This window comes from Corvus moneduloides, chromosome 2 (genome assembly GCF_009650955.1).
Source record: "Corvus moneduloides isolate bCorMon1 chromosome 2, bCorMon1.pri, whole genome shotgun sequence".
NCBI classification, from domain to species: Eukaryota; Metazoa; Chordata; class Aves; order Passeriformes; family Corvidae; genus Corvus; species Corvus moneduloides.
Window position 1 is genome coordinate 117,222,560 of NC_045477.1, and position 14,566 is coordinate 117,237,125.

Here is a 14,566-nt window from a genome sequence, read left to right on the forward strand (position 1 = left end):
CATCCATGTTTTGCCCACAGCATATGTCCGTGGCTGCCCATGTCCTAGGGGGCCCAGCTGCAGGTGACAGCCCAGGCACTCAGACCCAACCTGTTTGCAGCCATTTCCTTGCAGCAGCAGCTATTCTAGAGAACTTGGAGCCTCTTCTTCCCAAATGCCAAACTGAGGAAGCAAACATTAACACTGAGCACGCAGCAGAGCCCAGCAATGGGACAGGGAGCTGGTGCTGTAACGTGAATCCCTCCGCTCCTGCCGGGACAGCGCAGATACTTGTGGAAAGGAGATACCCTTGGCTGCCCTGCAGAGATCCAGAGCTGAGATTAATGGCAACTGTGGGGGCTGCCTTCCCCTCTGTGCCATGCGTGCTTTAAAGCTGTGGCTTCCTGCCATCTTGAAACATAACCCTGTGGTATTGTCTTCATTCAGGCCCCTCATCAGCAATGTGAAAAGAGAGAAGAAGCTGGTGGCAGGATTAGAGGAGAGGTTGAAATATCCTGGGCAGCACATGCTGCAAGTCATATTATACAAAGAGGATTATTGGGCTGCTCATTGGCCAGGGCTTTCCATTCTGGAGGCACTGCTGCTTGTAAGAAAGAAAACCTGGTGAAAAGTGTTCATGACATGTCGGGCCACAGTGTATCACCCACTGTGAGCACAGTGACAAGCAATGAAAATATTTTTCAGGCCCTGTCTGCCCTCTCCTAGGAGATTGTTTTGTGTTTGTTAGGGTTATGCAAGATGCATGGGAAAAAGGGAAAACCAGAAGTGAGACTAAAAATTCAGAATAGTATTAATAAACCTCCTAAAATTACCATCATCAGGTGAACCCATCTCAATCTTAAAACTGAATACATCAATCTTGGAAGGCTGTTTGAGACCCTCATTGTTTTAGAAGTGAGAAACCACCTTTGTTGTCCAGGTTTAACTTATTCATGGCAAATTATACCCATTTTTTCCTTAAGAGCAGCAGTGTACCTGAATCAGAAAATATCCCTCACCTGGCAACAATGTATTTACAGAGAGAAAGGATATTCATTCAATCTAAGCCTTCATTTTATTTCACTAAATAAGTCATGCTCATTCAGTCACCTTTCTTATCTCCATTCTCTTGGTCACCTTTCCAGCTCTTCTCTGCACTGATTCAAGTTTACAGTGCCCTTTCTTGACCAGACCAGACCAGACCATGATTGAATAGACCCATGCACATGGTTCCACATGAAATTACAAAAGATTATATTTTTTGATCTAAATTTTTCTTTAAAAAGGTTTCTCTTGTATCATACTCACAAAGGGAAACAAACTAAAGTGAATTTGTCTTTTCTAAAAGCTACTTGGGAGGTTCTCGATGTTCAGAGTCCCATTTTCTTGGAAACCCTAAGCTGTACAAGATGCCCACAACTGAAACAAATCCTTCTGAAGCCCTGGGAACACTAAAAATTTACAAGAAAAACTCCATTCATTTAGGATCAATCTCAGTCTTGGTGACATGTTATATTCAGCTTTCACCAAATTGGCTTCAAACACAAATTGTTGCTTCGGATGCTGTCCTTGTGCTCAGACATTTCTTGTCATGTAAGGAACCATTTTCCTCTTTTGTTTCAAAAAGCAATTCTTGGTCTTGTCTACAACTTGGAGCACTTTAGTGCACTTTAGTGTTTCGCCTTTTTAAGCCTCTGGACACAGACATTTCCTTGCCCATTTTATTGCTAGCCCCTCCTCAGCAGCAGCAACTACATAATTATGCCTTGTCTCAAGACCTTTTTCGCTGCAAAAAAGGCAAAGAGCTCTCAAAAGCTTCGTATTTTGCCATATGGTACAAAAAGAACAAGAATTTCATTTACATTATCAAGAAAAAGTGTAGGAAGGTATTTCTATATAGAATCATAATTGTAAGAGGGATCTCCAAGTTTCCAAAAAATTACTATTGTCTTTCCCTCAGTTTGGGGATTCAGATACACTGAATTCTCATCTTTCTAAATCAAACAATTCCTCCCCAAAACTGTAATTTCAGATTAAAGAAAATACAGGGTTCCTAGTCTTCCCAGGCACGAGCAGTGGTGCACTGGCTCACACCTCTTCTCCTTCCTCTCATGGATGAGTCAGCTCCACCTTCACCTCAGCTCTTCCATTCTTCAGACTGGAGTAATTACTCCTCTCACAAAAGAACAAAGTAAACCCAGATCTAATCATGGCTTTGAGCTGGCATAATCTTAAAAAGATACAAAAACGCTAACAGGAATCCCATTAAGCCATGGAGAAAGAGAAAGGCATCAATTAATTCTCAAAGGGCAAGTATAGTTCTGCTGCAAGAATGCTGCAGACTGAAATTGCACAGAAACCCCTTCTCTTCAGACATGTCCCACCCAACTAAAGCTGGGTGGGACTAACCTGAGTTCACATTTAAAACAAAAAGCAAGAACTGACAGCTTCCGTGCCGTGCCTGCAAAACATTTGCTTCCACTTTAGAAGGCTATAATTATCTCTGATACCAGAGCAGCTTTATAGTGTGCAAAACCCTTGCTGGCGTTTCCTCCACAAAATAACCAACTTTGACACAAACAGCACTTGAGCATCACCACGGGGATAGAGCAAAACCACAGATAGAAGCTGAAGAGCAAGGGAGGAAATGTGAATGGAATGGCATTATTGTGCTAAGCAATCCGACCCAATTTTAAGAGGTCATCCAACGTTTGTTTGCAGAACAAAGCAGGGTCAGTCAGATTTTGCACTGTTTGACTCAAAGATTTCTCAATACTTGCAAATTCTTCATGCAACCAGACACAGAGATTAGAGGATATAGTTTTAATTATGCTTGTGTAAGTATGACAGAGTGCTGTTGATTTAGAAAGAGTTCCAAAAACACACAAGTATACCTCTCTGTTGGAACAAGAAATTAAATGCAATAAAACCTGTATCTGGTTTTTTCTTATTTAACAAGAAATGTTTTCTGTATCTCTCTAAGTAATCTTCAGAGCTGAAGCATTAATCTTAAATCAGTGTCTTGCACAGATGAGATTATTCTTCCTTGCCAAACAGATCATCCAGAAGACAAGGGTATTTGATCCCAGTCACAGGAGGGGATCGTGGTAGTTGGTTCCAGATATCTTCCCTCTGAAATTAGTAACCCAGAGAATATCTTACTGTATAATAATAAAAACAAGAACCATTAAAAGCTGGTCAACATAAGATTGAATGAGCTGCTTCAATTCCACAGACGAATCTGTGAACAACTGGGTCTTTATATAGCACATCTTCTTAAAAGATTACTACATGCACATTCTTATCAATGTTGCAAAATATTTTAATGAAAATATTTTCTAACATTAGCCCTTTTGCAGATATTTTTAAATTAAATAATGCTATATTTTCTTCATTAAAATGCTTATACTTCAAATTCTTGAAAGTCATCCATGTCTCAACAACAAAAATCGTACAAAATAATGAGATAAAAAGAAGGAGTAAAAAAGAAAGCCAGATAAACAAGCACAATTCTGGTGCTGAAATATATCTGTCAAATAGAGGTACTGTAGCCTCAAAATAATGCTATTAATTCATGTAAGTCATGCACAGAATAACAATTGATTTTTAAAGCTGAACAAGACTTAAAACTTTTCCTGTTTCTGATTTTTTCCATTTTGTAGTTACCTCTCTTAAAATATTAAATATTAAATATTGAGTTATAACTTAAGCACAGAATTCATCTGTAAAAACAAAAATGCCCCCTGAACAAAGCCTAATAAACACAATGATCCTCAGGACTGCTGTATAAAACATGTGGAAGGGCTTTAATTTTATCTGTACAAGACAGAAAAATTCTTCACAATGACAAAACGAAAATAATCGACCATGGAACGCAGAGCAAACCAGCAGCCCTGGGCCATTGTTAGACACCACCAACAGTCTGAGATGCTACAGAGGAAAGTCCTGGTAAGAGGAGTCAGGAGCACAGTGCCTGAGGAATACTGGTTTAAACCATGCCACGATTGAACTTGAATTTAAAGGAATGCTGTGTTTCCAAACGGTCTGAGTACAATCAAACACATTCTGTACAATACATTGGCCAGGCCAGAACAGCAAAATGATGTGTTGGCAGAAGGCCTTTGGATTTATCTGTTACAAAGTATATAAAATTCAGCATAATTGCCTTATGGACCTTCTGTTTTAAAATGTTCCACTCAGCACAAGATGGCAAGATCAGATTAGTCTCTGCAGTTTGTTGATACTGCATTTTTATTTACCCTAAGTAACAGGCTGGAGATATACAAAGCTGATCCATCAGTTCTTCTCACTGTGCACGCCTACCAGAGATGTGGTGTGTTATGTACAGGTTTCTGTGCAGTTATACAAAATGCAGAGCTATTTTCTGCATACGTGTCAGTGGAGCTGAAAGTATTTTCTGACTACCTCAGCAAGTGGGCAGATCATTTGACATGTGACAATGACATTTGTGGGGGAAGCAGTATTTATGTCCATTGTCCATGGATAAATACACCTGCTTTCCCTTCTCTTTTTCTTTTTTCTTCTATAAAAAGGCCCAGAGATGTGATACCTTCTAGGCACCTCCTTGTCCCTGTTTGACTTCTCTGCTTCATCCTAAACCTCCCTATTAAACCTATTTAAAAAGTAATTACGTGAAGAAAACAGGCACGAATACACAAATATGAAAAAAATGTTGTAGTGTGTGTTGGTTAAAACAGTCATGTTAAAGTTGGAGAATTTATATTGATACACTGGTTTTACCTTGGGTGGCTCCTTTACCTCCTTGAAAGCACGGACTTGATTCTCTCTCCAGTTCAGCACATGCACAAACTTTCTATAGTCTACTTGCTTTTGGTTATCTTCAAACCTAAGCAGAATACCCATAAGATGACTCAAGGTTAAAGGGAATTTTTAACAAAGTTATGTCAAGTTATCTACAGTACACTAATCATAATAATTTCTATACTACTTTATTCCAAGACACTGGGAGGAGTGAAAAAAACAGTACAAAATGTCACGAACTCCTATATTATACATTCTTTTCCATATTCTTACACCTTATTATTATCTCTTATAATAGAATTCAACTTTTTTAAGGTTTATTTCATTTCAACTATTTTCACTTTAGTTTTGAAGCATTGTCCAACCTTTTCCAACACCAGTCTCACAGCTTTTGACAAACAGAGAGTTGGGATGATCAGTGTATGATTCCATTGTGTAGAAATGAAACAGAAACAAGAGACCTGTGCTGTAATACAACTGACTGGCTTTATTGTGACTTCTACAATCATTTCCCGAAAATAAGTAATCCTTCAATAATGCTGTTTGCACACACCTTGGGATCAATTTGCAACTGACAAACACGCAGCTTGCTAACATATCAAAAAATAGCCAGATTTTAAAATCATTTTGTAACAGGTTTATGGCACTGTTCATTATTTCTATTGATAAATACATACATTTATATCAGTTGTGGCTATCCCTTAAATGCATGAAGATATATATGCTGCCAGCTAAGGTCTACAGGTACCTGTGAAAAATGCTATTTCCTTCCCTCAGATTTCTAAAATCCTTACCCTGCACTAATAAGCCCCATGGGAACAGATTTATAAGGCACTTCATCCTTCTGCCATTGATTTGGATGAAAGAGCTTCAGAAATAAAAGTCCTCAATTCAGCAGAACACTGAGGTGACTCAGGCACTTGGGAACCACTGCTCTTTCAGTGTCACCAGCCAATGTTGAAAAATACCTTTAAGCTGAAGCTTGAAATGAACAGCTGGAATGCTCTGCAATAAATAAAGCACTGGCAGCTGCTGAAGGACACCTGTCTCAACCAACACCACCCACCTGCAAAAGGGACCCAGTTTGGGCACAAAAGCAGAGTCTGGAAGTTCTGTGCTTCACTGGGGTCCATGGAGACATACAGACACGCAGCAAGACTCAATATCTCTTATCTGGTGGGAGACACCAGGTTAAACAATTCTGCCCTGCTATCTGGTGAGACAAAAACTACTGAACAGGAAACAAGTATTTCAGAAAATTATTTTGCCTTGTCCTTAATGAAATAGCAGTGCACAAAACATGGGCCTCAAAACCCTTCAATCACTGCAGAGGGCTCTAACAAAAATTAAGCATGAATGCACTTTAAGGGAGAATTTACAGCACAAACTTGGAAAACAATACCAGAGGAGAAATAGATCCAGTAACAAAAATAAACTGCAATAAACTGCAACTCATCCTTTCCTTCTCCTCCCCCCACACCTTTCATTTAATAGTCAGCAGGAAAGATAACAATAAAATATACTGAGAGCCATAAACAGAGATGGCAATGATAAACTGGAATGTTAAGTACAGTGAGTTATGCTGAAGATGAAAGCAAAGTCAGAAAAGAATGCTACTGCTACCAGAATTAAATGGAGCCTGAAACACTGCCATGAGAAACCCTCCTCTGACAGCTTGCTTCTTTATCATAGTTCACACGCAAGTTAACATTTCCATAAAGCCTTACTTTTGGGGAATATGTCCAATATACAAGAAAATTACCATTTCCACTTCCAGTGGGTTCTTAGTTTCAGGGGGTTTTTTTGCAGATGGAAATAGGGAAAAGAAATGAGTTTTGCATTAGATGTAATAAGACAGTCAAAAAGCTTATACCTCTTGGAAAAACAATGGCACACAGACTGGAATTTCAGATCTATCAGGACAAATTCTTTTGCCTTCTACTATTATGTCGTTACCTTTTGCTCATTGTGAAAAGTCAAAAGATTAATTCCACCAGCAAGATGCTGAGCTGTAAAAGCAAGATTTTTAAACAAAGGACAAGTGAAGGTGTGTAACTACTTAAACTTTCTGTTGAGGTACCAAAGTTGAGGAAAGCATTGCTTCTGCTTTTGACAAACATTTACAAAGAGAAAAGTCCTTTGATGGGACAGCACTAGTGAGCTGAGAAGACAACATGGGCTTGAAATGAACTATAACCAAAAATTTTAACATAGTCAGAGGAAATGGGATTCCTAAATCCCATAATTAAATAAATATAGAAAGCATCTTAAAATGCTAATCTAGAGTAACCCAGAAAGAAAAAAAAAAATCTACTCCTTAGATGTTTTACTGCTGTGACTTATTGAATCCATCTACTAAAAGCACACACTAGAGATTTGGCACAGAGCATCCAGGTGGACTGAGGAGATGCTATCAATTTGTGCATTATTAGGACAGAGATGTCATACATTTCAGTGGCTGGAGTTAATAATGCTGAGACAGACAGTGCTCTTCAGAAAAGGAAATTAGATTTGTTTTATCAAGAAGATGCAACAAAGATAGCTTTAAACTACCCTTCTCTTCAGTTTTACCCTGTTACTTCACCAATGCATGTGATTTTAGACTATGAAAATCACTCCTTCATCTCTCTCATAGTTTGCAGAGCTTTTTATTTTCTTTATCATTACAGAAATAATCACACATTTCTGCTTCTAAAAATACATTCATAATTAAATACTCCAGATAGATGAAAAATCTGGTTAAATCACATTACTATCATTCCTGAGGATGCTTTGGTGGGTAAAGGTTACTTACTAATATTTTTTCCTTCCCCATCAAGAAATCTGTACCCCAAAGATTTATATGAAAGTTTAATGTACATGCAGAGTTTTTTTTAATTCCTTGGTTTCAAACAACATTTATTAAGAAGCTAATCTGATCATAATCGAGCAGAAGCATCTGCTTCTTTAATCTTAGAGAAAATGTTGGGATTCTTCAATCTGTTTGATGGTCCCTGTGCAACACAGTTCTACAGGGACTAAATTGTCACAGGTGTACACCTAAATTGTCATAAACTGCTCATATGAAAGGATTCAAACCAGCGAGCACAAGTCAGTATTAAATAATAATGGCTACCATCTCATTTTTATTAATTTATATTTATAATACACTTCTTCGTGCCTTGAACAACCATGAATTGAACCACCAGCTCCTTAGCAAACTGAATAACAGGAATAATTTGTCTTAAGAGACCCAAATATGAATGCTAGGGAACCTTTTAATCACGAATGGCACTGGGAGTCTCAGGCACCGAAGGTAACAAGAAGACAGAGTGCAGGAGAAAGATCTTGTGATCATTTCCACTGCTGCTTCTGCTACTGCACACTTGCTGTAGCAGGAAAAGAGGGTTTGCTTCCTGAAAAGGGAAAGGGCAGCCCTAAAAAACCCATTACAGGTAGGAAGATAGGTAAAAAATTATTTACCCAGCCACAATCCTGGGAAAAACTGAGCAAGTAGGAGTGGCCTGGCCTGGCCTGTAAGTGATTTGAGAACTTGGATGACCATGTAGGAGGCCCTCTGTCATCAGGCACTGCTACCTGAGGGACTGGAGATTCTCAAAACCACAAGCAGAGTCAAACAGACTCACCTGGCAGTGTAGAGAGGTGAAGAACTACACAGATGCTTTTAACAGAAATTTAAAAACATCATCTTAAAAAATAGGGACTTGCAATTAACAACTAAATTAATGCAGAATAATCAACATGTAATGCTTGTAAACTTGTCATCCTTTCTTTCTTCTCTCAATTTTTTCCTTCCTTATCTACCAGCTGTTTATAAATCCTCCAGGGAAGGACTGTTTCTTTTTAAGTCCTTGTTAGCATCAATTTAGCATTGCAGTAAATAAAAATAACAGATAAAAACCCCTAAACTCATTACTTAAGCACTTCGGCAAAATTTATTTATTAAACAAACTGTAATTGTTCATTATGCCTGCATAAATTTAAAGACATATTTATAATGACTACTGTAGTTTTCTGGCAGAAACAACTGTTTACCATCTGCATTGCTTAATACAACGTGATTAAATTCTGTATTGTTCTGTGATTAAAAAAGTAAGTGAGAAAATGCTTATGGAGAAAGGAAATACTTTTTAACATGCCAGCACAAGTAAATTGGAAAAACGTCCACATTGTTGGGTACCTAAATCTTACTATTTCAACATCTCACAATTAAAAATATAAATTTATACTAGATGGACAATATGAAAAGGTCTTAACAAACCCCAATTTTTGTGCTGTCCCTGCACTCCATAGCAACTGAGTTGTCTTTGGGTACAGTAAACATAGTCTTGGGTCATTTGGAGGTGACCACAAAATTAGACAGTTATTTCTAGTCCCACCCCATGCTTTTAATAAGTGACAGATCACTGCAGTATAATTTACAAATGTAAATAATAAATACTTTAAGAGTACTACCTTTCAAAATGGAAAAATAGAGTCATTAAGTCCTGGAGAAAGTCTTTGCCACCTAATCTCAGATAGCAAAGCTGAATAAACACAGAGCTTCAGCCTTCAACTATTATCTGATCACACTGTCCAGCATCATTTTATAGCTGAATAGGGTCCAGCTAGTGCATTAGCTATATATACTGATTTTGTGGGAATCAGTCCAGCAACTTTTATTGTACCACTTTCTTCCTTCATAAACACAGATCCACAAAGTAGTACCACCACCACCACCACTTGTTTTAGAAGTATCAGTGGACACAAAACTACATGCTTCCCAGAAAGGAAGGGAAGGAAAGGAAGGAAAGGAAGGAAAGGAAGGAAAGGAAGGAAGGAAGGAAGGAAGGATACTGTTGACAAATTTGGCCCACACTGAATTGCAAGCTCCCCAGGAATGAGACTGTTCCTTCATTAACAATAAACCTGCCTGTTTCATGATTCTTCAGTGTTGAAGAAAACTACAGGAAGCAGAAAGAAAGGAAAAGTCTAAATCCCATTAAGCCAACTCAACTCTTCGATTTACAGACTACTGGAAATTATGTCCTATTAAATAGAGTTCAATAAAACAATAAACTTCCCAAGCAGTGCCAAGTGCACACATTATGAAGAATGTGACAATCTTCCTCGTTACCTGCAGTGCTGTGACACCACCTAAACTGCCACATTTGAAGCAGCTGATGCTGTAACTTAGAAGTGCCTTACGCAAGGCTTTTTTGTCAAATGAAGCACTTCCCACACGGATTTCTGAGGCCCAGCTTCACACCATTCTCATTTACCTTTCTCATCCAGAAATCTGTAACACAGGCTGGCCTCAGCCCCTTTAGAAACTAAGGAACATGAATGATAATTTAGAAATGCAGCTCTCATACAGGCTGAGGAGATAACTCTCTCCTCCACCACCTACAGAAAGAACCTACAGCAGCTGAAACCTCACCTAGCTGTCATGGGTACCTTGCTAAAATTGGGTGAAATCCAGACCTTGATCTTCTCCCTGTGTTCTAAGCTTATATCTATTTTTTATTATAGTGTACTGGGCTTTTTCTTTTTAACTGCCTACACTCAGATTCTTTAGGAGAGAAGAGGGTCAGGGCACAGAAGCTTTCCCTGGTATAAATTCACAAACAATAAACACATCCCTGGAGCCCAGGATGTGTCAGGCTTGTCTGCTTCTTATCAGAACTGAGTTAGTACATGAAGGAAAACTTCCAGTGCCTTGTTGTGCATCTATTCAAGTTCAACCCTTAAGAAGTGGAATCTGTTAGAACCCCTTGTCTAGTATGGGATGTCAATTGTCTTTCAACAATTGTGTTGGGCAGCTTGGTGGGAGTTCTAAAACATGAGTTGTAGATTACTGTTAAAATTCAGATGTTTCTGAATACTAATGCTTATAACTCAGTGTCAGAAGTGATGAACAGCAGTATGAAGACGCTTTATTAAAACAGATTCCACATTTCTGCCTGACAAGGGTCTTTTCACTATTTACTAAACCCAGATACTTAATTTGCAACTCCTCCTGAAATCAAAAATTGTATCTACCTGAAAGATTCTTAACATGACAGAAGACAAGACCTGTTCCTGTTTTTAACACAGTATGAAAGCACAGACAAAACATTTAAGGATTTCCCACAAGGGAAAGAATAAACCAGTTAAGTATGCATTTAAACCTATCACCAGAAAATCTGCCTGGGAAAACCAAACTCAACAAGACATGAGTGTTCAGAGCACCACAGCTTACTCTGAACTCTAGTCTTTAACACAAGTTCTTTTCACTTCTGTTCCCATTAATACAGCTAGTAAAGCAATTTGTCTCAAAACACCTAAATGTGCTATGGAAAAGTACAAAGCCATGCCAAGACTCCTTTCCTTTTAAGAATATGTTTCAGCTGAGATTAATAGGAATAGCAAAGCCATTTTATTTACTACTGATGCTGTCTACTTGATAAAGAAATTTCATTGTATTCATGTTGGTGTGTTCCTTGGAACTCACACAATGTGCTTTCATAAGATTATTGTTTTTACCTTACATCTATAGACAGGAACAACTAAAGCAAAAAAGGTGAATCTCATTGAAAATGACAAGTATCAGTAACTGACTCTGGAAAGATTAATTCCATAGAATTCTGCCAAACCCCAGATGATTTACCGTGCCAGGCAAAATGAAGAGAAGTTGCTAAGATGGATGCATCTCAGTTGATTATAAATATTCTATAAATAGGAAAGTCTGCATGTGTGTAGGGACAAAATCTGCATCATGAAAGGATTCATATTAGATACTGCACCTCCTCCTGAAATGCTGAAGATTTGTGTCTGCAGTAAATATTTAGCATTGATTTGCACCTGTGCATGCAGATCAGGCTATCTGCCCTTGTTACCTGGTCAATAAAGTTTCTAGAAGATCATCAGTAAGTGGCAACTTAAAGGACTTGCAAATGGTCCTGCAGGTCTCATAAGGCAACAATCCACACCTGTACATCAGAAAGAGAGAGGTAGAAATATACATTAGGTATTTTCCAGGTTTACTTCAAGTGAATGTTTCTGTGAATAGGAAAACACATGAGGAATATCAGGATAGAAGTAAAGAAAACAAAGTTTTATGAAATTTTGCTATTACGAAGCTGAGAAACTTGAAGGTCACATTGTAGCCTTTCTCATACTGAGATCCTCAGTGATTCTCTGTGATTCTTTATCTGTGATGTCAGAGAACAAAAAGGGCAAATGAGTCATATAAAGAATCCAAATCCTTTCTTTTTTTTCCCCCTTAAATCACTATTTCTCCTCTTCGATTTAAAATCTTCTGTTTTGCCCATGAACTGGTATCTGATGTCACAGAATGTTCAGTACAGCATCTATAATAAAAAGTCCACACAAAATTTAAAGTAGACAAAAAAGGGTGTCCTTTTCTTGTCTCCTGTAAAGTGCTGAGAGAGGCTTAACATAGTGAATAATATTCTTTGGCCACAATACACCATTTGCTCAGCAACAAACAGAAAGTAGGTGGGTTTACAAGAAGAGCTTCTGAAATAACAGCTTAGGATAAAGAGAGGAAACTTACTTTTCTCGGTCGTTGTACATAAACACTGTAGTCAGTTGTTCAAAATTTTCAAAGGTGTTTTTCTTTAGTTTTTCTTGAGCCACTGAAAGGAGGAGGTGCAGGTCTGTTTGACTGTCATCTCTCATGCCATAATGACGCCCAAGGGTCATAATTTCATGTTCTGAAAATGCTCTACCAGCAACACTGACTATCCAGTTTCTGTTCACAAAAACAACAGCCTACATTAGTTTTAAGTGAATAAAACTAAGTAAATAAGTAAATAACTTAAAACCAGTTAATAATCACTAACTTTCGGGGAGAAGGATGTCCAAATTTCCTCAGTAGCTGCCTATACATACAAAAATACATCCTGACCATGACTGAAGTGTTTCACCAGAGATACCATACAGAAAATTACACCCAACCACAAGTTTCCCTGGCAAGAATGTAAGAGAGAAGGCAGCAGCAAGAGCAGCTTACACTTGGCTGCTGTAAGTGGAGAATCAGATCCCATGCAGGGATGAGCCTGGGTTGTGCTCTCCCAAGCCTGTGTGTGCTGCTCAAACAAATCAGCCCAGCTCAAGGAAGAAGAAATGTTCCTGAGATCCATCTGATGGGACAGTGTCAGCTCCCTCAGCTGTTACAAGGCCTCTTGTTAAATCTGGATTAGTGTAACTACATTGGCTCTCTGATCCCAAACATCTCCCTCTGGTGCACTCACATTCAACCAGGCTTTTTAACAGCAAGCATCAACATAGGCTTCTGTGTCTCAGTCAAAATTAGATCAATTATATATAATACTTCTGGATAAACTGCACTAAGAATAAACTTCACTGTAATTGCTGGTGCAATTAGTGCTGTACCTTGTGATACCCATGAGGATACTGATTAAACACCAATCCTCAAAAACAAATAGAAGAAATTAGTAGTGATGCACAAAGTTCTGACACAAGACTCAAACAGCTGCCTGAAGAATACTTAAATTGTTGAATTAATCTGATGAAGGGTCTCTTTAACGTCCGCATGTGAACTGAAAGCACAGAAACTTAGGACTCTTCCAAATTTGCAAACTTCTAACAAGAAACATAGTTCTTCACTTGCATCCTCGCAGAGGCTTGTGTGGTCCTGTTCAAATGAAGGTACCACTTCATGTAATATGATTGCACTTACACAGCTACTAAAGAAAGGTTAAATACTGTGGAGTGTCTACTTTGATTCAACTGCTTCTTTTTTCATATTAAATAAATCAGAATGATCCTTTATTTGCAGTGGCAGGAAATAAATACAAGGAAGTGACAAGTTGTTGACAGCAGCAAAACTTATTTGAGATTACACAAACGTCATGACCAAGACCTGGTCCATCTACTAATATTATCATTATCTTGTCAGTATTATTTTTCCACTTAGTGGATATTATTATTTATACTGCAGCAGCATTCAGAGATCCAGTCAAAGCTGGAGCCTCTTTCCTGCAGCCTGCAGTAACACCACTGCACACACAAAGAGGACAATGCAGCCTGATAAGCCTGGCACGCCAATGCTTGGGCCGGCAGAGCTGGGGGCTGTAGATAACATCAGCCATTGGAACATTGCCACAGATTGGATTTCCATACACGGCACAGATTTTTCCAGTGTCAGGATTTAAAAAGTCTTTTATTTTCTCAATGCAGTCAGTGACAATCAAATCACAAAAACCCGCAGATAAAATTATTTCACTTGGGAATTAAGGAATATTTTAGTGATTGTGAGGGACTAATGAGTGAGACCCAAGACTCACAAACAGAATGACATCTGAACTCTCCCTGACAAAAAACCCCAAGCTGCAATAATTGTTCCCACAGCTTAGCTATCTCTTGTTTTACTTTTTTTTTTTGTTCTAGAAGAATAAGACAGATTGCAATCTGAATTTATTATAGAAAGAAGAAGTCATAATTAACTGCTCAAGAGAGCTGCTTCTTAAGCTGAATTGAAGATAGACATCTTTGTTAGACCCACATGGTTCTTTGTCTCTAACAGCAAACAATCTTGCCAGCAGCTTATGAGAAAAAACAGACTGGATAGAGCTGCGTGATGCACAGGCATCTAAGTTTTAGTTATTTTTTTAATTCTCTTTTTAACAAAGATATCAGTAGTTTTAATGATAGCTTAGGGGATAGCTTCAGTGTACATTACATATTTATTTCCCAGATGAAATGCTGAAGATTTGGGTTCTGAAAGCAGTTAAAATAAATTGTATAATTACAATTCTGTTCACTACACCATACTTATAGATGTATTTTTACATGCAGA

At 38.2% G+C, this 14,566-nt stretch overlaps 1 protein-coding gene across 1 annotated transcript in view; it reads right to left on the reverse strand.

Annotated features, from left to right (window-relative positions):
- Positions 1-1,661: 1,661 nt before the first annotated feature.
- Positions 1,662-14,566, reverse strand: part of EFHC2 (EF-hand domain containing 2) — a 58,646-nt gene continuing 45,741 nt past the window's right edge. The window contains exons 12-15 of the mRNA XM_032100973.1: positions 12,299-12,496; positions 11,619-11,711; positions 4,741-4,846; positions 1,662-3,111 (exon numbers count right to left, since the gene is read on the reverse strand). Coding sequence (XP_031956864.1) covers positions 3,016-3,111; positions 4,741-4,846; positions 11,619-11,711; positions 12,299-12,496 — 493 coding nt within the window. The 3' untranslated portion in view covers positions 1,662-3,015. The remainder of the gene's footprint in view (positions 3,112-4,740; positions 4,847-11,618; positions 11,712-12,298; positions 12,497-14,566) is intronic.